A 22,745-nucleotide genomic window follows, 5' to 3' on the forward strand; every position below is an offset into this window, starting at 1 on the left:
ACTACTTGGCTTCAGAACTCATGAGCAGCAATTGATGCATTCCATTGTTCATTGCTAGACGTAACTATTTAATTTCCATATGTTAACATATCGAAAAATATAAAGTCTCATGTATAAAAGCATGAAGATCATATATGTTACATTCGATTATAGAGACCATAAGCATAATACCTCTCGCGACTATGTAACGGATGACTAACAGCGGATAAACTTACTTCATTGTATTCACTATATCTAATCAGCATTCCGGCCACCTTCCACACGGCTGCCTAGTCGGACAATGTCTTCCACAAGTATTTTCCCATCTGAAGTAGAACGATAAGATCAAATAGTAGGCAATGTGATTATTACTGATACTTTCCGAGAAGAAGAAAGTTCGATCTGACCTGTATCTTTGGAAAGACTGCTGAGGAGTTCCTGCACCCCATCTTTGCCTAATGTGTCCTTCAAGTATATTGCGGCTGAAGCCACCTCTTCTGGCGTCACCTTACCGTCATAGTCTCTGCATTGGAAGTGAGATGGATAGTTTATGTAGATATTAGTCGTACAACAGGTAGAAAGCTATATGGACTAGAATCTATCCATCCTTTGATAATTTTCATGTGCAAATATTATTGTTGCCACCCCACACGAAGAATATAAAATAGGAATAGTGTTGGTCCAGAAAAATATTCATCGTTGAAGCTAAGTACCAATGACCAATCTTATGATGCAGCATACATTTCTCAACAAAATTAGAATAGTCCAAGAAAACTAAATATTGTAGCACATATTTACCTGTCGAGTATCCGCCAATGATCGCCAATTTTTGCATCCACGGCATCAATTTCCTTTTCAAGATTTTGAAGCATAGCATCAACCTAGATCAAATCGGAAATTGCATTGTATGATTTGGTGCTTACTGAATGCTGTCATTTTTCTGATTTCTCAATTTCATATTGTTCCTACTTCAAAAATCAGAAAAATTGGACGCTTACTACTATATTCTCTTGTTCACTTTTAGTGTTTCCGTAAGTGGTAACATATTAAATTTACGGTGTAAACATGCCTTATCTATAAGAGCAGATGAAACCCTGTTGTGCTCAGGCACTTCAGCTCCATCTTCATTTTTATCATGAGCAGCTATATAAGCCTTCATTGCCTCAACTTCACCGCTTGTTCCATCTTTATCCACCATGCTGTTGTAAAGCTCGATCTGGAAATATCATGAGAAATCACCATAGCAACAGAAATCATTGTCTATCTTAATAGTATATTCAGTTTGAGTGCGAACATGAAATGTTGAAGCACTATATATGTTTGAAAATAGGAAATTAAATATGAAGTATTATTACATGTGATTTTAGACTCAATCACAGCTTAGTAAAATTAATTTGTGATTTAAGCCTAATATATGACTATCTCGCGACCTGTTTGCAAACCTATAGAAAATACATTTGAAACTAAGAAATACATTGTGTCGGACGTTATCATTTCCATGTCCTCATGCACAAGTAACTTTGTCAATGCTAACTTACAGTAATTCTGAGTATATCAGAACTCAAGAAAACATCAGTTATTATTTTCATGTATATTTATTACTGCAATTTAAGCAATTATCAGAAATGGAGCTTCCTATTATTAATTTGACTTATTCCCTTATCCTCAAATATTGAATAATCCTAAAATGAATAGCACTCTTAATTGAATTTGCATGTTACTGAACATCTACTGTATATCGTTAATACAAATTTCAGGTCTATATGTTGTGTTACACTTTGTGGGAAAGAATGTATTATTCTTATGTATTAGTGTTGCATGCTGTATGATCATATCCTGTTATTGCTGCATCGGCTACTCCCACATTTAATCGGTGTATCTCAAGTTACTTACCTCTTTATTGACAAGTCTTAGAAATTCTTCACGCTCCCTGCTTACAGACTGCACAGTAAAACAAAGCGAACAATTAGACTATAAGCACCTGCGCGGCCTCAATAAGTTAGATTCGTAAGAAACTCAAATGCCAGAAATGTCTTTATTACTGAAGCAGAAGCTAAAACAGCTAATGCCCGACTGAGTTCACAAAGCTGTTCTTGTTTATCCAAAGCCCTTGATCTAGCCTGTTGTTGTGCTTCTTCTGCTGTTGGGAGTATCATCTCATTTAAAGCCACATCAACTTCAGCACCATCAGATTCTTTTTTCCGTGCCAATTCTTCTTTCTGCTTCTCTTCCTCTTCCTACACACAGATAAATCAAAAGGTATTTGTAAGATAGACGATAGAGCCTATTATTATCAAATCATATAGTAATATCTCATGAATAGAAGAGATGTTCATCAACCTTGATAAGTTCCTCCTGCATTTCAAGGAAGTCCAACTTCCTCCTCCTTTCGGAAACAGAATCTTCAGATGGTAACGATGTAATCCCTACAGTATCCACAACCTCATCTGGAAGTGAAGACAATGTAGCTCGCACTACTTCCTCCGGTCTCAATTTCCCTGAGATTGTGAAGGCTCTGTGAACAGAATGAGTTCAGTTATTAAATCTGCAACAAACAAGAAAAATGGAACAGAATATGATACGGGAAGGTAAGTTGGGGAAGAAATTCAACTAACCTAGAAAGTATTAAAAGTGAAGATGGGACAGAGTGATTCAGAGATAAATCTAGCCAATCTCGGAGCTGCAACCAGAAAAAAAGACAAAAAAAAAAAAAAAGGTTGTTATTACATCATTTATAATAGGTAGCTACTTAGGGAAACCTCCAGAAAAGAAGAGGATTTAAGATAGCTCATTAAAGTGAAACATTATTGCATAGACATCCCCAAATTATAAAAGTTGTGTACACCATTATAGGTTAAGAGAGTTTATGTTTTACAGTTTATGTAGGACTTCAGATTCAAGATTCAGCTACATGATATAACATCTAACATCCGTGCAGCTTGTTTTTGTAGAACACAGATCATGTACTCAAGTTCTTATAAGATGCTACAAGCCGTTGATACATGAGGCTGAGGAGCACAATCCCAAATGATGAATTCAAATCTTCAAAGAGCTCATATAGCCACATTCTTTTTCTATTTGTTTGGAAAATGAGAGGATTTTATTTAGTAATAATAGGCAGTGATAGGTTAGAAGGATAATGGAGACAATAGCTATCATCTTTAGTTAAGACTGGTTAAAACCTAGATCCTAAACAACAACCTGTTACTAGCATCCTATATGCTATAGACAATACTTAGAAAATAAACCCAATGATCACTGAAAAGTGAGTAATGAGGCATGAAACTGTCTGGACATCCCAAAACCTAAACTTCTAATTCTATAAATTATCATCTTTTGTTCAATACAAACCTGTTGGCGCATTTCCTCCACTGAAAATGCTCCAATCATACCTCTCTCCCTACAATCTTCGCGAAGCTCAGCCTCTGATAGAGACTCCACACCTTCTGCTTGAATCAATTTGTCATCATTCTTTAAACTGCAAAATGTTGAAAATACAACTCATAGAATATCCGTCTCAAAATAAAACAAATGCATGACGAGCATAACTTCTGGTGATCACCTCTTAAAATCGGCTAGATGTGACATAATTTGTTTAAAACAAGACTGCATTCTAATTGCATAAAACATGCATGCTTGTATATATTGATCATAAAAATGTGAACTTTCCCAAAGACTATGAATCCTATGCAAGACTATAGAGAATGGGATGGCACACCTTTGTAACCTCTTCCGTAGCATATACCGCAAATAGGCATCTGTTCCATAAGCGCTGATTCCCATGTACTTGCACATACTTATTAGACGAGGTCTGTTGAATCACAATCCCAGCAACAAATGAGAATAATCACTTATTTAGATATTAAAGCAATGTAATACAACTACAATCAACATATAAACCTGCTAATGTTATCTAGTGTGAGTTCATCATTGAACAGCTTTGCAAATCCCAAAATTTCCTCATTTGAAACCCGACCACCAGTCCTAACCTGTAAACAAACAAACTCATGTAAACAAAGATGCTGGATGTGAGACTTTTATACAGAGTGATAGTATTGTACTGACCTTATTTAAAAATTCATCAAGGTCCTCTGCTGTTTTCTTAGTTTCTCCACTCCTTGAATTTTGAACTTCTTTTGCCATTTCTTGAACTGTCTCTTGAAGAAATTTTGCATACTCTATTTTTGCAGTCAATCTCCGTTTCAATGCTTCCTAAAAGTTGAGATAAGATGATATTCAAACCCTAGGGTGCTTGGATAGATAAGCTATAGAAGTTCACATGTTAAAAAACTGAAACAACATAGAAGCTATCGCCATTGGTTCATGAAGATGATATCATAAAAAGAACACACTGTTAACCACTGTCAGTCAAGATACTGATATTAATAAAATTTTGAATCCATACCTCTTCTTTCAACTTGTCCTGAAATGTTGATGGTAACATGTTGGGAAAGAGCTTCAGGAACACAGGTAACAGGAATTCCATGAATGGAACAATGATAAAAACAGCAAATGGAACAAGCCTAAAAACATCTGCAGTGGTTCTTGTAAGCTGTTGCCTTTCCCTTCTAGAGAGACTCTTTCCGCTGGCAAGTTTCAGCAATAATCTTGAACTGATCCTGACATCTACCCACAGAAGCTTACAACCTAGCCAGTAATGCTGTAATGTTGATACAAACTCATTTTTCCAGTGGACAAGTTTCTTGGCCCAGTCTTCTCTGTATGTGAAAAAGCAAATCATAAAGGGCATCTACTTAAATTGCTCCAAACATAGAATCTGTTACTTATTAAGAATCCTGACCTGCTCATAGAAGCCACAGCTCTCAAAGCAGGACCAATGCCCAGAAATGTGGCCCATAGTTTCTTCAAAATTGGGGTGTCTGCACTAGAGTCTTGCATCTTTTTAGCTTTTGCTTTCTCCTTTGCAGTACTAAGTCCTGCAACAGCTTGATCACATTCTTCTGGGGAAGCTTCCCTTCTCTTCTTGGCTTTCATTTCTTCACTATCCTCATCATCACTCCCCAAATCAGGCTGCTTTGCTGTTGCTATGGAAGCATAATTTCTAGGTTGTAAAATTGACCTAAATCCTACCATGGAACTGAAATCTGACTTTCTATTTCCATAACTGAATGTTCTGGTTACATAAGCTTTCTGCTTAAAGATTCCAAAGGTTGACAAAACTAGAGGCTCCTTACTAAAAGTTGAAGTCCCATTATTTTCTCTCAGTTGTTCTAAACCTTGAGAGATATGGCCAGTTGAGGAAGTATAACTGTGAGGATCCAAGCACAGACAAGCCTGTCCAGGACCCAAGGATTGAAAGACCTGAATAGGACGGACGGGTACACTAAAGTAATCCTTAATGATTTTTCTCCTCCTCAAAATCGCCTTGGAAGCCATCTTGTGAATTCTTCACTTAGCAGAGAAAACGAAAGTCAGATATTCCAATTCTCAAGACAATTGAACATATAATACACAAATCAATTCACTTCACAGAATAAATATAAATAACTAAGCTTGAAAGAGAGTTCCTTAATTTGGGCTATAAAGGCACTGCTACTAGTTACCACCATATAATATAGATATCTGATGCATTCCATTCATTTCTTCAAAAACATTCAGAAAATAGAACGTATACTCCATCGAGGGACACAAAAAACTGAATGTTTCTTGTAGCTCCGACGAGAAAGCAGCATTATAATTGAGTCAGCCTCATGAGAAAAACACTACTAGAAACATGCAAGCGGCAGAACTAAAGCAGATTATAGTCTTCATTCAGTTTATTATTTTTTGCCCAAATAAAGCTTAAATTAATTGCAATGTTCCCAATACATCACAAATGATAGACAGTATAGCATTGATGAACACAACGCATAACTATAAAATTTTTAACCATTTAACGCCAACAAGCTGAAGTCCATACACTCATCAATCATTTATGTTTCTTCATTTTGATCTTGCTTAGGTATTCAATTTGATGACACCAGAGACACACTCACATAAATAAGACCACCATTACATGCGCACACATTGGTTGTAACATTCACTAAACAATAAAATGAACAGAAGACAAAATTTCATATAGAATTAATCCATGATTCAAACACTTATTAGCTCAATAAACCAAACATAAGCAAAGTGACGCACACACATAACAAAAACACCCATCTGTTACTAAGATAAACTAACTTTCCCCAACACACTTAGAACAAACAATCCGTTGCTCCCCCAACTAGAAGCAAACATTTCGAAGCTAAACCAAAAAAAAAAAAACAAAGGAAAACCACATCAAACATGACAATAAAACCAGCTCAAACCGAAACTAAATAAACAAGCAGAATCACGGAAAATAAAATTACAACGAAGACTAGCCAGGATAATCATTACGCCTGCACTGCACCAATATCTGCGAAAGAGAATGACTTACAGCTATCAAATGAGCGAGAAATGGTCGGGGAAGAAACCAAAAATCAAATGATCGCCTCTGGAATCGATACTTTCTTACATAAACGAAGAAATAACAAATTCAACAATATATGAAGGCGATGATGGTTGTGGCCTATGCTTGGGGAAGGGGTTTAGGGAGGTTTTTGGACCGTCGAGGCAGAGCGCGGCGGCGGGCGGCGGAGGAGGAGGAGAAATCAGGTGTGTGTTAGCTCAGCGGACTTAAATCGGTCAAAATAAGCGCATATGACCATCGTTAATCTTAGAAATTGCAATTAGCGTCATTATCTTATGGTCGGATTTCATATTAGTCCCTAGGATGTTTTTTGATCCTAAGGTGTGTTTTTTTTTTTTTTTATGCTTTGAAAAGATTTTGATTTGGGTTTGATATTAAAATAATATTTAATAAAATATTTTATTAAAAAATTATATTCATAATATAAAAATATACAAGCAAAATAAATACTATAATTTTTGTTAAAAAAAATATATTTGAAATTTTATTCTAAAATTAATTGGCTATATAATAAATTGTTCTTTAATTTTATATTTAAGGGAGTTCTAATATATATATATATATATATATTTCAATATGAGACAAATATTCAATACCCCATTCTCCAAATGATAGTATGTCAAAATTCCTTAATTTGCAAGGTTAACATGTATTTTTAATCTATCAACTTTTAATATATATATTTAAAAATCATCTATTTTAAGGGTTTATTTATTTGAAATTTAATTTGGTATTTTCATGTTAATTTTTTTTAATAGTAATTTGAATGTATATATTTTCTAGAAAAGATATATAATATATATTTTTACAAAAATCATCATGTTGCATAATCAAATAATTGAAACATAACTCTAAATAAACAAAGTCTAAATACTTTATAATACCAAATAAAGAATTTTATTCTAAAGTATTTCAAACCGAATGTCATCGAATTCAAAATTCAACCAACCAAAATCATTAAGTTATTAATCATAGTAGATTGTTGGCAACCATTATTTCATGTTCACAATCACAAATTTATTTCAATATTCTTGCTACTCACGAGCCACGGCTACGACTTGCTTCCCAACATTCGCGCCATGGAATAGCTTTATCAAAGCACTCGGCGCATTTTCAAGGCCTTCCGTTATGTCTTCCACGTACGATATTTTTCCTTGTTTTAGAAGCGATTGGACTTTATCAGAGAACTCATTATATTTATGATAGTGATCAAAAACAATAAATCCTTCCATTCGGATTCTTTTGGCGACCATTTGAAACAAGTTGCGCACCCCTTCAGGCTCCTCGCGATTGTACTGAGAAATCATACCGCATACGGCAATGCGCCCTTTCATTTTCATGTTAAGAAGAACTGCATCGAGCATTTTACCTCCAGTATTTTCAAAATATATATCGATCCCTTTAGGAAAACACCTAAACCAAAGATGCACACCATTATATATTATATGCATAATATATACGTATGTAATGACTAAGTATGTTTACTTGGTGGTTTTTTATTAATATTATTGTTTTTGTTTAAATGGTAAATTTAATATAATGTTTATTAAAAAAAATAATATATTTTTATGATAAATTGTGAAAATTGTACGGTAAAGAATTAATATATATATATATATATAGATCTTAAGTAAACAAAGCATACCTACGCTATGTTTGGTTGTGTTTTGAAATAGCTAAGATTGATTTTATAAATAGATATTTGATACGATATTTTAAATATAATTTTTTTTAATGTAATACTATTAAATGAAATATAAATATATGATGTGATGTTTTGAAGAACAAAATTAAATGATATTTGCTATTTATTTTTATTTTCTTTTTGATTGTATAACCTTCATGAAAGTATTTTTTTTAAAAAAAAATCACATACAAACTATTATTAAAATTAAAAACTAAATATATATATATATATATATTATATATCAACATTTGCAAGTTAAAGAAGATAAATGAGAGAAGAAAGTTCTGACCTTTTAAGAGCAACATTGAAGTCGGTTTCTTCTTTATAGTTAAACGCATCATCGAAATCAAATTTATTCTTCAAAAGATCCACCTTCAAAAGCAAATAAAAAATTTTTTATATTGAAAGTTTCTATAACGAAATCAAAGAATTTTATCAAGTTAGACAAGTATGATTGATAAAAAAGAATCGAAATTTTTAGAGAGACAATAATATCGTCAAATATTTAATGAGATTAATATGTGTAAAAATATGCATGTGTATGAATAGAGAACAAAGAAAAACCTTTTCTTCACTTCCTGCACTTCCAACAACATAACAACCCTTCGACTTTGCAAATTGCCCGACGAGCTGTCCAACAGCACCAGATGCAGCTGAAATGAAGACGGACTCACCTTCTTTCGGAGCGCAAAACTCAAAAAAGCCAAAATACGCCGTAACTCCCGGCATCCCTATAAATTGTGACATTAATATTTTTTACTACCTATAAATAAGTCAATTATTACCCTATTTCGATAGATGAAAGATTAAAACATTCTTATTATTATATATATTAAAAGATTTATTGAGTAATATTATTGTAAATAATAGAATTGTAAAGATATTTTTTAGGAGAAATAGAATGAAACAATTATATTTGTGATCGGCTGATCAAATAAGATAAAATGAATATTTTTCTTTTGGACTAACAGAGTATAAGAAATATTATATAAAAAAACACTCTTATTATTATTATTTCAAAACATTCTTCCAATGAATATTTATCTCACATCCCATGCTTATTTTCTACTAAAATTCTATAAATCTCAAAGCAAATAAAAAATATGAACACAACTATAATTTTCGAGGATAGGTGATGAATAGTATATGTACCAAGAATTCCGGTGTAATAGGAGAGTGGCACGGCCGTGTTAGTAATCTTGAAAAGGCTGCCGACAGATTGAATAAGGGTGTAATCCTCCCATTTAGTCATGCCCCAGACCAACTCTCCCTTCTCGAATTCTGGGTGAGAAGAATCAACAATTCTACCCACTCCTAATCCCACGATAGGCTGTTCATCACACATAAAAACATATGTTTACTTTTAATTTTTTTTTTTATTATAAATTTTTCATAATTTTCTATAAAATCATATTATTTAATTTTACAAAACATTACATTCAAATTACTATTTAAAATAAAAACAAAAATCAAAATCAAGAACTAAGTGTCAACTAAACACACCATTGACAAAAAATTTTAAAACTTTTTGACACTATTCATTAACAATATTTCTTTTAAAAATTTATACTCCTATATTGTATTGATTATTGATTTATCATTTAGAATAATACATCAAAACCTAATTTCTATACAAAATGTTTGCATCCAAACATTTTATTTATATCACAACACTTATTTATATTAACTATTTACTATTTTTAAAAGTTTATAAAGCTTCAAAACGCTTCCATAATATATTCAAACACAATCCGTAATATATCCCACAAAAATATATTGTTGTTCTTATAAAATATTATATCAAAATACTATTTAAATAAAATTTCAAATCAACACCCCTAAATTAAAACTTAAAACAATCCATGTTTTATGAAAGAGAATAGAGAGTATATTTTTATTGAAAACCGTACAAAATAAATAGTATCAACTTTAATTTGAAATCACAATCAAACACTTATTTGTGTTTATTATTTAAGAATACCTTTTATTTTTATTTCGCTCCGAAATTTTTTTATTTTTATTTCGTCGCAAACTTTTCAAAAGTTATGATGAGGACAACGATTTATGTATATACCTGGCCGGGGGTGAAGGAGGACGTGTAGTAGAAACTGTCGTGAATACCGCCCATACGGAGTCGCATGTAGGGGTCGCAAGACAAATAGAGATTCTTGAGCAAGACGGCAGCGCCGCCGTCAGCCGGCACCTTCAAATCGATGGCTGAGGTTTTGAGGATCATGTCGGATTCCTTCGGGAAGCCCTTGACATAATCTTTGAGGATTATTTGTCTGTTGGTCGTCATTTTCGAACTCCTTAACTATCTATTGAGTTTTAAAAAAACAGATTTATATAGAAGAAAATATTGAAAAGAGTCTTTATTTTATGAAGAAAATAATATCTACATAAATATGATTATTATAACTTGCAATCAATGTAATGAAATTATTGTTGAATTATTCACACGAGTAAAATAAAATAGAACGCATTTTTAAGTAATAATATTTACTCTATTTTTCCAACACTAATTGAATTTTTAATTACGATTCCCAAAAAATAATACTTCCTCTGTCCTTCACATATGATTCATTTTTTTTTTTGTTCTACAGAAGATGATACTTTTCTATTTTTTTTTATTTTTTATTTTTGTAAATTTATCAATTTAAACTCACTTAACAAATATAAATTAATTTAATTAAATTTCTAATTGATATACGTATCACCATTCAAAACCCCTTTATTTCTATATTTCTCATCAATTAACAAATATTTTTATCTATCTTTAAAACTTCATATTTTTTTATAAAACAAATTTATAATAATGATAAATAAATAAATATATTTTTTATTTATTGTATTATATAAGATTTTATTATTGACATGTAATGTTAAAAATATTTAAAATACCAAACAATACTATTTATATAAAAAAAATAATAAATTAATATTATAACTTATTATTAATAACTTACTAATCTACCCTACCTAAAATAATTAATATAAGAGTAAATTTCATTTATTCTATATTTGTTGTTATATAATAATGTTTTGATTTCCCTAATAATTTTACTTTCTAAAAAATAATATATAAAGATTTAGGTTTAATTTTGATAATTATATATTTTTTCTTTCATTCAAATTTATGACATTTTTCTTTTTTGCTGTCATAATTTTTTTTAATTCACTTTCTTTTAAATTTGTGTCCGGTTAAATGAATATAAACCATAATAATAATAATAAATAGGTCAGTCTATTAATTAAAAAAATTATTTTTAAGTCTAAGTCTGTTTTATTTAAATAAAAAAAATTAAAAATTTTGATCTGACATTTTTAATAAATAGACCAGGCCAAGCTAGGTCTTATGTAGGCCAGGTTGTAAACCACTGGCGGACGGTCCGGCCTATTGCCATCCCTACAAAGAAGTGAGCATTTGAAAAGTATCGTGAAATAGTATATAAACCATAAGATGCAGTAATCCTTTAGCATTTCATTTTTATTTTAGGTTCCTCGAGATTGTACTATGAAATAATACCACACTTTAAAAAAACTAAAATAACAATAGAAATAATTTCAACTATAATAAATCTTGGCACTATTTGCCAATAGTATTTTAAAAAATAAAAAATATCAAATCAAATATAAATATATTTTTTTATAAAATATTATATCAAATACTCAATTTTTTAATTATTTTAATTTTTCTTTCAAAACTTCAAAAGACGTGCCAAAAAACATGTCAAGAGTTTTCATAAAAGCAATAGAATATTTGATTTATCAATACCATGTGTGATTGATCGATTTAGTCGTGTTACATAAGATCTAATGTATGTTCGAGTAACAAATTCTAGCTTACCTAAAGTATTTTGTAATTAATCTAGATATTATTTAAAATTTATTATTAATGAGGATTTGGAATCTTTCATGTTGATCAATTAAAGAAAACTTTTCGATTCATTACAATTAATTCAAAACAAGAATAACATGTATAATAATCATGAGTTTGTAAGTATAGTGTAGAATGATCGAATAGAGTGCAAAGGGAAACCTTTTTCTTCGCTTCCCACGCTTCCCATGCTTCCTACAACATAACAACCCATCGACTTTGCAAATTACCCGACAAGCTGTCCAACAGCTCCAGCCATGGCTGAAACAAAGATGGTTTCACCTTCCTTTGGACACATTAAAATTATTATAAATCATAAAAATATTTCGTATGACAATAAAAATCATTTACCGTTTCTAATATATTTCTAAAATTATGCTATTACATCACTTTACCAGAAAAAAAAATTATATACGTAGTATTAAATATATTTCTAATTCAAAATATAATATTTAAAATCGTATATATATTCAAAATATTATCTCAAGTATAGTTAACCGGATTTCTTTATATTTGGTCTCAGACCAAAATCAACAATATTAAAAATGTAGTTCCCAAACGTGAAATTAGTTACATTCTTTCATTTTCTCAAATATGAATTTATTTAAATCTTGCTACTCGCGAGCCACGACTACAACTTGCTTCCCGAAATTTGCACCATGGAATAGCTTTATCAAAGCACTTGGTGCGTTTTCAAGGCCTTCTACTATGTCTTCCACATATGATATTTTTCCTTGGTCTAAAAGTGAGATAATTGTATCCGAGAACTTGTTATACTTGGGGTAGTAATCAAAGACCACAAATCCTTCCATCCGAATTCTTTTGGCAACAATCTCAAATAAATGGCGCACCCCTTCGGGTTCCTCAAGGTTGTACTGTGAAATCATACCACACGCAGCAATGCGGCCGTAGCATCGCATATTGAGAAGAACTGCTTCGAGCATATTTCCTCCAACATTTTCAAAATATATATCGATCCCTTTTGGAAAGTACCTAAATACAACATGTATATACACACACAAAAAATAATAATAATAATCAATAGTTGTTTTTTAACATATTAATTTTAGAAAAAATCGAATATAAGAGTAAAAAGAATCGAAATAGACTAAGAGGGTAAATATGTGAATAGAGTTCTAACCTTTTTAGAGCAATATTCAGATCGGGTTCTTTTTTATAGTTAAATGCATCATCGAAACCTAATTTATTCTTCAAAAGATCCACCTTCAAAAACAAAAAAAATATATTAAATGAAATAATTGGTTTGTTCACCCAAAAATATTTTGAATGGTACAATTCGCTACTAATATTACTGAAAAGTACAATACACTTACACTAATACAATATATATTATCCAAAAAAAAAAGAATCAATAAAGTAATACAAAATATTATTTTTTATACTACCGATACAATTCTTCATACTTGACATAAAAGGAAATTAAAAAATCTATCTAAACGCACAAAAGTGAACACATTAGTCAAGATCTTACATAAAGGAAATATAATTTTTTTGATTTAGGCATACTATGTGTGATTTATCGAGTCTAATATTTAATATAATTACATAAGATCAAATGCGTCTTCAAGTAACAAATTCTAATTCACTGAAATACTTTTTCTTTTTTCAATTAATCTAGATATTAATTTTTTCAAATGTGATGCAGAATCTTTCAAATTGATCTGCTAAATAATTTTTCTCAATTCATTAAACTACTTGTGTTAAAATATGGTATGAATAGTATACAAAGGAAAACCTTTTCTTCGCTTCCGGCGCTTCCAATAACATAACAACCCACCGACTTTGCAAATTGTCCAACGAGCTGTCCAACAGCACCGGCTGCGGCTGAAACAAAGACAGTTTCGCCTTCTTTCGGAGAACATACCTCATGAAAACCGAAGTAAGCTGTAGCGCCAGGCATACCTGTAAATTGACACTTTAAATTTATTATTACAAAGTTATAACCACGATGATATTTTGTATAACAATATAAGAATCTCTTAAATTATATGAAGTTAGGCTCTGTTAAATTATCTATATTTCATCAATTTTATTATCTTATTACTCCTATAAATATATATATATCTTCTATAAAATATCACATTCAATTTTTATTTTTCATAAACATACATATAAATCACTAATTTCAATTCAAGTTTTTTTAATATTATATATTAAAGTATCATAATATTTCCAAAATATATAAATGTAGCCTAGAATTTTAACTTCATTATTTTAGGCTATGTTTAGATGTGATTTTTTTTTTTTTTCTTATTTTAAGTTATGAAGTATTGAAAATTTTCATAACAATATAATTAAAAAGTAAGCAATTGATATAATATTTATGAGATGAAATTGGTATTTTATTTAATGTGTTTTTTTCAATGCTATTATAAATGAATTATGTCAAAAGTAATTTGGAATATATGTGAATGGAACATTAATTTTTGAGGATAAATAATGAATAGTATATGTACCAAGAATCCCGGTGTAATAGGAGAGTGGCACGGCCTTGTTGGTAATCTTGAAAAGGCTTTCGACATCGGATTGAATAAGGGTGTAGTCCTCCCATTGAGTCATGCCCCAAACTAACTCTCCCTTCTCAAATCCCGGATGAGAAGAATCCACAACTCTACCCACTCCTAATCCAATAATAGGCTGTTCCAATATATATACATAGTTAACTTGTAAGCTATTACGCTTGATTGAAAGTTTATCATACGCATATTCAAAAAGTAACGGTTTTGTGGATTTTCAAGTTTCCATATCATCTCATATATAAATATATATATATAGACACATGGTATACACCCAAAATTCAGCGCATTTTTTGTAGTGTACTTGAAAAATAACAGCCGTAAACTCCCCCGTCATAATATATATATATAGACTTTTTATTTAACTTATGCTTTTAATTTTGTATTTGCGGTTGTTCATCCAAAATTTCTTCTCTTGGAAACATCAAAGTGATTCAAAAGCTTATTTTTATATTTAAATTATTATATGAAAAATATAATATAGGAAAATTTTGTGTTTTGTGTTTTGGTTTGACATTTTTTTTTTTTTTTTATGTAAAGTATAGAAAATTATGTAGATTATATAAAAATAATAAATATGTATAGCATTAGAAAAATATATTTTGTTAAAAAAGCAAACCCATATTCTCTATTTAAAAATCTTATGCGTGTACATATTTTTATCATATCAAATATATTTAGTTTTTCTAATTAATTTTTATTATTTTCAAAATTATGTTTCAATAGTAAGTTTTGGTAGGGACTCCCCATCATTCATCATTTTTTTTTTCCTTCAAAATTAACAAATAAAATATTTGTTTTTTATTTAAAATATTATATTAAAAATTTAAATTACATTCAAAATATTGTATAAAATTTTATCTATATTACATTAAAATTCTATTTCAATTCAAATTTTTATTATTCTTAATATCAAATCCAGCTCCTTAACCTACATCCAAATATAACAAAATTAAGTGAAATAAAGACAAATACTAACACTCGAGAGACAAAAATTTGGTGTCTCGATTCAACGAACCTATTTCTATAGGGTGATTAAACAAGTATTTTCACGAGTTAGATTTCAATTTAAATTTGATAAAAAAATACAACAAAGATATATACTCAGTAGGGTAAAACTCTAGGGATACATAACCCAAAATTGTACGGATGGTCCAAATTTCTTAAAACTTGTACAGGGCTTCGCTTGAATTTGGGGCTTCACGACACAGCACTTTAAAACATATATAAATACACTCCGTATTCTTACATAAATGGCTCGTGTGTATATATATACATACATATATATATCTCTCTCTCTTAGACCTACTATATATAATAAATAAATAAATAAATAAAAACATATTTTTAATTGCTTTTGATTATTATTTAAGGGGTCTTTATTTTTTTTTTCCCGAACGTTTCAAAAATTAGTAACAATATATATATATACCTGGCCGGGGGTGAAGGAAGTGGTGTAGCTGTCGTGGAGGATGCCCATACGGTGTCGCATGTAGGGGTCGCAAGACAAGTAGAGATTTTTGAGCAAGATAGCCTCACCGGCGCCGGCGGGAACCTTGAGCTCGACGGCGGCAGTTGTGAGGATCATGTCAGATTCTTTGGGAAATCCCTTGACATAATGTTTGAGTATAATCTGCCTGTTGGTGACCACCTGAGAATCATGTTCATCCTCCATTATATATATCAATTAAGAATTGCTAGAGATCGAAAATAATGAAAATGGAGGTTGATTATCTCTTAATTTGTAACCTACATATTGTGTAGATATAAAGATAAAATAGATAGGTACATGTGTGGCTAGCATTTACACACACGTAAAATGATATAAGTATTATACTTGCTTTTAACAATATCAATTTTGTCCGTTTTCATTGTTCAAATACAAATATCAATTTCTCTTCTTAGAATCATTAAATCGACTTAAAATATAAAACTAAAATAATTATTACATATAAAAAAATACCACAAACTATTGTTAAAATATAATCTTCATTAAATTTTACATTAAAGATAAACGAGTATTTCACTGCCGAGCAAAAAATTTGTTCACTTTGTGTTCTTGGATGAATATGTTTTTCTATGTTGATATGGATAATTGCGTTGATAATATAAAAAAATATTTTGTATAATTATTGACTTTTTACGAGTGAATAGAATAGAATATTATATTTATTATATTAATATGTGTATATATTATACTTTTTTGTAATATTTATTGGGAATCGTAATAATAAAAAATATTGTGAACAAACCCAAAATCTTCACATATATAATATTATTTCTAGTATTAGGTTTGTTTGGTTTCGGTTTAGAGATTTGATTTGAATCTTAGTTTATATAAAATCTTAATGTAATATTTGTAAAAAATAAATATGTATTATATTTTTATTGAAAATGATACAACTGAATAGTGATGATTTAGATTTGAAACTTAAACCAAACACATCTAACGGTGCCCCAATTCGGAAACTTCCGAAGAACTAGTTCGGACCTTATTAATCTTTGATTCAAAACCTAAGGTTAAATTACTTAAAACATTATTTATTAACAATACTCTTTCAAAAAAAAATTAACATCATATATATTATTTTCTAAAATATCATATTAAATAATCTTTATTATTATTATTATTCTTTGAAAATTTTAAACTCCAAACATCGATGGAACGTAAGTAATTGTCTATACCTTATTTAAATAAATCAATTATCCATTGAATATCAAGTGCACTCCTACATATATTTACATTTTAGGCCCAATAGACCCATAAAATATATATATATATATATTAAAACTAGAAGTATGAAATTGTTAAAATTATTTATAGAATAGAGTTCGAGTAATTTAAAGTTTTTTTTTAAAAAAAAATGAAATTTTGAATATATATTATGTGCTGCTTTTGGAAAAAAAAAAATAGTGAAATTTCCATTAAAAAAATTAATATACTTCAAATGAGGTTCAATAAATTTTAAATATAGTTCAAAATATTAAATATATATAGATTTGATAATATATTTTTAAAATTATATTATTACATGCTTTTATCATTTTTTTCAGAAAAAAGTTAATAATATACTACTTTATCCGTCCCGTTGAAAGGTTACCATTTTTCATTTTCGTCTGTCCCAAAACAATGTTACCATTTTCTAATTTAGTAATTGTACTACCTACTTAACATAATAAATATTTTTCAACTTACAATATATTACACAAATGTTATTACTTTTATATTACATTATTTTTATTTTTTTTACTACAATCCAATATAATACTAGTATTCAAAAATTTACGTAGAAAAAACAAACGTCACCTTTCCAACAGGACGAAGAGAGTATATAATTTATATCTCTCATTTAAAATATAATCTTTAAAACTTTATTTATATTCAAAATATTTTGGAGCATAGGTATATATTCCATAATCCACGAAATCAATAATTAGCTTCTAGAAGAAAAAAATAATAATTAGAAAATAAATAAATAATAATAATTAGTTTCCAGAAGCAGGACTATTAGCTACAATATTTGACTCGAATTACAAACTTAGTGAATGTGTTCTTTTTATGTTTTTTTATTAATACATTTCTTAAATTAATTATAAGAAATTAATATAAAAAATAATATTTTTTACTGAAATATTATAACAAGTTCTAAAAGAGACATGAAAATTTGTTGAATGATATAACAGTGAAATGAAATTTGTTGAATTATATAACAATGAATTCACAAGAATCTAGACTAAAGATATAGTGACAGTAAAAAAAACAAATGAAATTTTTGTATATATGATATATTATATTAATATATTTTATATGAGTATATCTTATTAATAGTATTTATAAAAAATAGTACAATACAATAAATACAAAATGAACAAATCTAAGTAAATATAAAAGACATATTTTAAAAATAAAATAAATATATACTGGATTTAAATTTAGGCACATGTTTAAAACAAGTCACAACAAAAAATGATGAACATAGAACTTTCATGCCCAAGTAACTTTGAAAAACTCGACCACGTGCGTGGCACGTGTCCGTACGTCTCTCCAATTGTTAGCAAATATGCATGAAAGTATTTATACATTTGTTTCTTGAAAAAAGAAAATACTACTAATAATTATTTCATTCAAATTTCTTTTTTTTTTTCATCCAAATTTATTTTGTTTTTTTTAATAAAAAAAATATTATTTTTTACATTTTCTTTATTAAAAAAGTATAAATTTTTATTTATTTATTTTCTTTTAAATTCGTATGCTGTGAAATTAACACACAATTGAATAAGAGTATTTTATTTAATAAATGTTAAAGTTTACCTAATTTTGATTAAGACACATAACTTATATATTTGACAATTTTGACCGTTTATCTTCCACGTGTCTACTATTTATTTGTTGAAAGTTGGCGTCAAAGTTGACCGTTGAAGAGAATGATTACTTGGTTATCTCATATATATATATATATATTTTATTAAAAAAAATCATATTTAAATATATGTAATATTTTAAATTCTTAATTTTGATTTCATCTTTTATACAAAATTTAAATTATTGTTAATGACATATAAATTAATTATTTTACTTATAGTAATAATATAATTTAATAATACAAATTAAAGTAAAGTGTATTTTGTATAGGGAAGTGATAACAGTGAAATATTTGTTTATTTGAATAAGAGACATAAAATTTGGAAAATATATTATTATTTTTTTTTTTTTCAGTAAAATTGAGAGAAATAATGTTGTAATATATATATTTTTTATTTTTTTGTATTATTTAATTTTATAATTTTTAAAATTATATTATTTTAATTTTACAAAAATTACATTAATTTATTATTCAATATTTAACTTTTAAGATTTTTTTTATAAATTTATTAAAATAATTTTATAAAACAATCGTACATAATTTTTTTAATTTTATTTGAAAAAAATCACTAAAAATATATTTTTCATCGATTCTCACTAAAAATTTTAACGCACGCAGCATTTGGTGCCAAACTGCTGGTATTTTGTAAATTTCAAGAACGCCCGGGATCTCAACGCCAAATTCAATTGAGAGTTTGACACCCTGGTGTTGACTGGTTGGACTTTGAGATCCGGGAGCTTTCAAGAAGCCGTTCCTTTTTCAGCTTATCGATTGCAAACCACCTCCAGCTCCTCTGAAATCCACAGTAATGGCGGCCAAGGTATTCAATAAAATAATTCTCAAACAAAAATATCTCTGTAATTATTTAACGAATAATTAAAATAATAATCATCAACAGCAAACAAAATTCGCAAAGCTACTGTACTGTCCCACAAACAAACAATTTTCCTTTCCTTAAAGAAAGGTAATAGAACCGAAGAAGATGCCATTTCCTAAAGCAAACACCAATCGTCGTTTCCATTTCTTCTTCTTCTTAGTCTTGTGTAAGTGATGAGTTTGGTCTCTTCTTCCCACAATCAATCAATCAATCAACAGCTGCCATCTCCAGGGTTCATTTTCTGCTCCAATCTTGGTGAGAATAATTAATTTCAGAAATTCTAGGAAAGTTCTGCGATTTGTTTCTCGTCGATTGTGGGAATTTTGTAGAAATATTTCCTAGTTTTCGATTGCCCGGAAGGTGTTCGACAAAATTCCTGAGAGAATTCATCACATATTGAATGGTAGCTTGGGAATCAAAGAAAGGGGGTTTGAGAATTTAATCAATTGGGAGAGTGATTTATGGAGAAACAGATAAGTTTTAGGGATGAAAGGATAATGGAGAAGCAGAAAAGTTTCTTAGGATTGATGGAGAAGCAGAAAAGCTTCAGTAGGATAGCAATGGCGGAGAGGCAGATGAGCTTTGGTAGGGACAGGAAGCTCGCCAAGGGCAAGGATTCCCCCGGAAAGCGCGGCGATTCGGCGCTGCATATTGCCGCCCGGTCGGGGAATGCCGCGAAGGCTAAAGAAATTATGCAAAAGTTCGACAGCATCAACGGCAATGGCGGCATAAAGAATTTGCTTTCGAAACAGAACCAAGAAGGGGAGACTGCTCTGTATGTGGCTGCCGAGAGCGGCCACGCGGCTGTGGTTGTCGAATTCTTGAAGTATTTGGATGCCGAGACTTGCTCGATTCGGGCTTACAATGGATTCGATTCATTCCACATAGCTGCCAAGCAAGGGCACATTGGTATGCCTTTTAATCTATTGTTCGTTGTGGTTGTCATCGTCCGTTTATTGTTGTAAGGTTGCATTCGTATGGCTTTGATTGATTGTTCTTTGTTTTGCTAATACTCAATTTGATCGAATGTTGGTTGGTTTGGTAATACTCGATTGGTTTATTGTAACTTGTAAGGTCACACATTAATATGCTTTTGATCGAATGTTTGTTATTTTGGTAATTACTCATTTCATTGTTTAGGATAGCTATGATGCGCGAAAACTTGCTTGTATCTTAAACTTGTAGGTGAAATGGTCGATTCAGGACAAAAATTACTCCTTTAGTCCCTCGAACTCTATTGTAGTTGTATAGAAAAAGTTCGTCTATGTTTCGCAGTTTAGCGTTGGTGGTGTTGATTCGACTAACTTTTCACTTTAAAATGGACTAATTGCGCGGTTTTGCGTCGTTGAATGATTCTAATGATGTTAAAAATCTGCAGATGTGCTCAAGGAGTTGCTACGATTCATCCCGAACCTAGTCATGACTACAGATGCTTCTAATTCAACTACCTTACACACCGCGGCTGCGCAGGGGCACACCGACGTGGTAAATCTGCTTCTCGAAACCGACCCAAACTTAGCCAAGATTGCTCGGAACAACGGCAAGACTGTTCTTCACACGGCGGCGAGAATGGGGCACTTAAATGTAGTGAAATCTCTCCTAAACAAAGACCCGAGCATCAGTTCAAGGACTGATCGGAAAGGCCAAACGGCGCTGCACATGGCTGTAAAAGGACAAAACGACGAGATCGTCGCGGAGCTTATAAAACCCGACACGTCCGTCGTGCAATTGGAAGATAACAAGGGTAACACCGCGCTCCACATCGCGACTAGGAAGGCCCGATGTCAGGTTTGTTACGAACTCGTCGTATTTCTTATAGCTTCTGTAGTTTGTCGTTGAAATCGACTGCTAACGTGCATTCGGGTCATTGCCTTGTCAGATGGTGAAATGTTTGTTATCCGCCGAGGGTGTCGATGTCAATGCCGTTAACAACGCGAGGGAGACCCCGTTAGACATTGCCGAGAAATTCGGTACTCCCGAGCTTGTAGCCATCCTGAAGGAAGCTGGAGCGGTGCATTCAAAAGACTACGGGAAGCCTCAAAGCGCGGCGAAACAGCTGAAACAAACGGTGAGCGACATCAAGCACGACGTGGAGTCGCAGCTCGTGCAGACTCGTCAGACGGGCTTCCGGGTGCGGAAGATCGCGAAGAAAGTGAAGAAGCTCCACATTGAAGGCCTCAACAACGCAATCAATTCCGCGACTGTCGTGGCCGTCCTGATCGCGACTGTCGCCTTCGCTGCCATCTTCACCGTTCCGGGGCAATACGTCGAGGAGAGGACCCAGGGGTTTACGTTAGGCGAAGCCCACATAGCAAACGACGCGGCATTCGTGGTCTTCTTTTTGTTCGATAGCGTCGCACTCTTCATTTCCCTCGCCGTGGTCGTGGTGCAGACGTCGCTGGTCGTGATCGAGCACAAGGCGAAGAAGCAGCTGATGTTCGTGATCAACAAGCTCATGTGGTTGGCCTGTCTCTTCATCTCGATCGCGTTCATCTCGCTTACTTACATCGTAGTCGGGTCTCGAGAGCAGTGGCTCGCCGTGTATGCTACAATTACCGGCGGGACTATAATGCTGGCGACGATCGGATCGATGTGCTATTGCGTCGTTCGACACAGGCTCGAAGACTCGAGGATCAAGCGAGCCGGTACACTTTCTCGATCCTCCTTTTCTCTGTCCCGGGCTGCTTCGGACACGGAGCTATACACCGAGCGGTATAAAAGGATGTACGCTGTCTGAACGCAAGACCTAGACGAAAGTCTTTAGCACGATGCCATAGGTAAGAATCGAGCCCGTATCTTTGATAGTTCATAATCGTATCGAATACGTCTATATGCCTAAGAATGAATGCAGTAATCACCCGTGACTGTTCGACGGGACGGTCGCTGTTCTATGTCGATGTTTCCGTTTTCTAAAGGAAAAAGAGAATGAAATTTCACGATGTTTTGGCCACACTAGACATATACATT

The 22,745-nt window shown here is 31.3% G+C and overlaps 4 protein-coding genes across 5 annotated transcripts; 1 reads left to right on the forward strand and 3 right to left on the reverse strand.

Moving 5' to 3' along the window:
- Positions 1 to 44: 44 nt before the first annotated feature.
- LOC127248261 (uncharacterized) lies at positions 45 to 6,631 on the reverse strand. Of its 2 annotated transcripts, none has more exons than XM_051270526.1 (15): positions 6,404 to 6,631; positions 4,781 to 5,386; positions 4,385 to 4,697; positions 4,045 to 4,191; positions 3,880 to 3,968; positions 3,698 to 3,790; positions 3,331 to 3,457; positions 2,595 to 2,659; positions 2,320 to 2,494; positions 2,022 to 2,216; positions 1,873 to 1,920; positions 1,049 to 1,195; positions 778 to 860; positions 387 to 502; positions 45 to 305 (listed from the first exon to the last, which is right to left on the reverse strand). In XM_051270526.1, exons 2-15 carry the CDS (start codon positions 5,374 to 5,376, stop codon positions 235 to 237), a joined length of 2,265 nt encoding a protein of 754 aa, XP_051126483.1. In that variant the 5' UTR covers positions 5,377 to 5,386; positions 6,404 to 6,631; the 3' UTR covers positions 45 to 234. The 2 variants fall into 2 exon arrangements, with proteins under 2 accessions (XP_051126483.1, XP_051126484.1); XM_051270527.1 differs by having other exon boundaries at positions 4,781 to 5,391.
- Positions 6,632 to 7,470: 839 nt separating this feature from the next.
- LOC127248264 (NADP-dependent alkenal double bond reductase P2-like) lies at positions 7,471 to 10,422 on the reverse strand. The gene is made up of 5 exons (XM_051270530.1): positions 10,198 to 10,422; positions 9,276 to 9,453; positions 8,688 to 8,854; positions 8,413 to 8,495; positions 7,471 to 7,849 (listed from the first exon to the last, which is right to left on the reverse strand). Exons 1-5 carry the CDS (start codon positions 10,420 to 10,422, stop codon positions 7,471 to 7,473), a joined length of 1,032 nt encoding a protein of 343 aa, XP_051126487.1.
- A 2,066-nt stretch (positions 10,423 to 12,488) lies between these two features.
- Positions 12,489 to 16,275, reverse strand: LOC127248263 (2-alkenal reductase (NADP(+)-dependent)-like). The gene is made up of 5 exons (XM_051270529.1): positions 15,970 to 16,275; positions 14,478 to 14,658; positions 13,757 to 13,923; positions 13,142 to 13,224; positions 12,489 to 12,993 (listed from the first exon to the last, which is right to left on the reverse strand). Exons 1-5 carry the CDS (start codon positions 16,210 to 16,212, stop codon positions 12,615 to 12,617), a joined length of 1,053 nt encoding a protein of 350 aa, XP_051126486.1. The 5' UTR covers positions 16,213 to 16,275; the 3' UTR covers positions 12,489 to 12,614.
- A 3,535-nt stretch (positions 16,276 to 19,810) lies between these two features.
- On the forward strand, positions 19,811 to 22,717 carry LOC127248267 (ankyrin repeat-containing protein At5g02620-like). The gene is made up of 3 exons (XM_051270533.1): positions 19,811 to 20,687; positions 21,157 to 21,566; positions 21,658 to 22,717. The coding sequence occupies exons 1-3, from the start codon at positions 20,240 to 20,242 to the stop codon at positions 22,513 to 22,515; spliced, it is 1,716 nt and encodes a 571-aa protein (XP_051126490.1). The 5' UTR covers positions 19,811 to 20,239; the 3' UTR covers positions 22,516 to 22,717.
- The last annotated feature ends 28 nt before the right edge of the window (positions 22,718 to 22,745 follow it).

Source organism: Andrographis paniculata, unplaced genomic scaffold, assembly GCF_009805555.1.
Source record: "Andrographis paniculata isolate CXL003 unplaced genomic scaffold, ASM980555v1 Contig33END, whole genome shotgun sequence".
Lineage (NCBI taxonomy): Eukaryota > Viridiplantae > Streptophyta > Magnoliopsida > Lamiales > Acanthaceae > Andrographis > Andrographis paniculata.

Excerpts from the sequence above, each read along its gene's own strand:
- LOC127248267 (XM_051270533.1), top strand. The coding sequence starts at position 20,240 with ATGGAGAAACAGATAAGTTTTAGGGATGAAAGGATAATGGAGAAGCAG. Across the intron at positions 20,688-21,156 it reads TGCCAAGCAAGGGCACATTG|ATGTGCTCAAGGAGTTGCTA; the intron begins GTATGCCTTTTA and ends AAAAATCTGCAG. Across the intron at positions 21,567-21,657 it reads CTAGGAAGGCCCGATGTCAG|ATGGTGAAATGTTTGTTATC; the intron begins GTTTGTTACGAA and ends TTGCCTTGTCAG.
- LOC127248261 (XM_051270526.1), bottom strand. The coding sequence starts at position 5,376 with ATGGCTTCCAAGGCGATTTTGAGGAGGAGAAAAATCATTAAGGATTAC. Across the intron at positions 2,660-3,330 it reads TGGAGGAAATGCGCCAACAG|CTCCGAGATTGGCTAGATTT; the intron begins GTTTGTATTGAA and ends TTCTGGTTGCAG. Across the intron at positions 306-386 it reads CAGTCTTTCCAAAGATACAG|ATGGGAAAATACTTGTGGAA; the intron begins GTCAGATCGAAC and ends GTTCTACTTCAG.
- LOC127248264 (XM_051270530.1), bottom strand. The coding sequence starts at position 10,422 with ATGACGACCAACAGACAAATAATCCTCAAAGATTATGTCAAGGGCTTC. Across the intron at positions 8,496-8,687 it reads GTGCAGGAAGTGAAGAAAAG|GTGGATCTTTTGAAGAATAA; the intron begins GTTTTTCTTTGT and ends TTGCTTTTGAAG. Across the intron at positions 7,850-8,412 it reads TTCAATGTTGCTCTTAAAAG|GTGTTTTCCTAAAGGGATCG; the intron begins GTCAGAACTTTC and ends TCTTTGGTTTAG.
- LOC127248263 (XM_051270529.1), bottom strand. The coding sequence starts at position 16,212 with ATGGAGGATGAACATGATTCTCAGGTGGTCACCAACAGGCAGATTATA. Across the intron at positions 13,924-14,477 it reads CTATTACACCGGGATTCTTG|GTATGCCTGGCGCTACAGCT; the intron begins GTACATATACTA and ends GTCAATTTACAG. Across the intron at positions 12,994-13,141 it reads CTGAATATTGCTCTAAAAAG|GTACTTTCCAAAAGGGATCG; the intron begins GTTAGAACTCTA and ends TGTTGTATTTAG.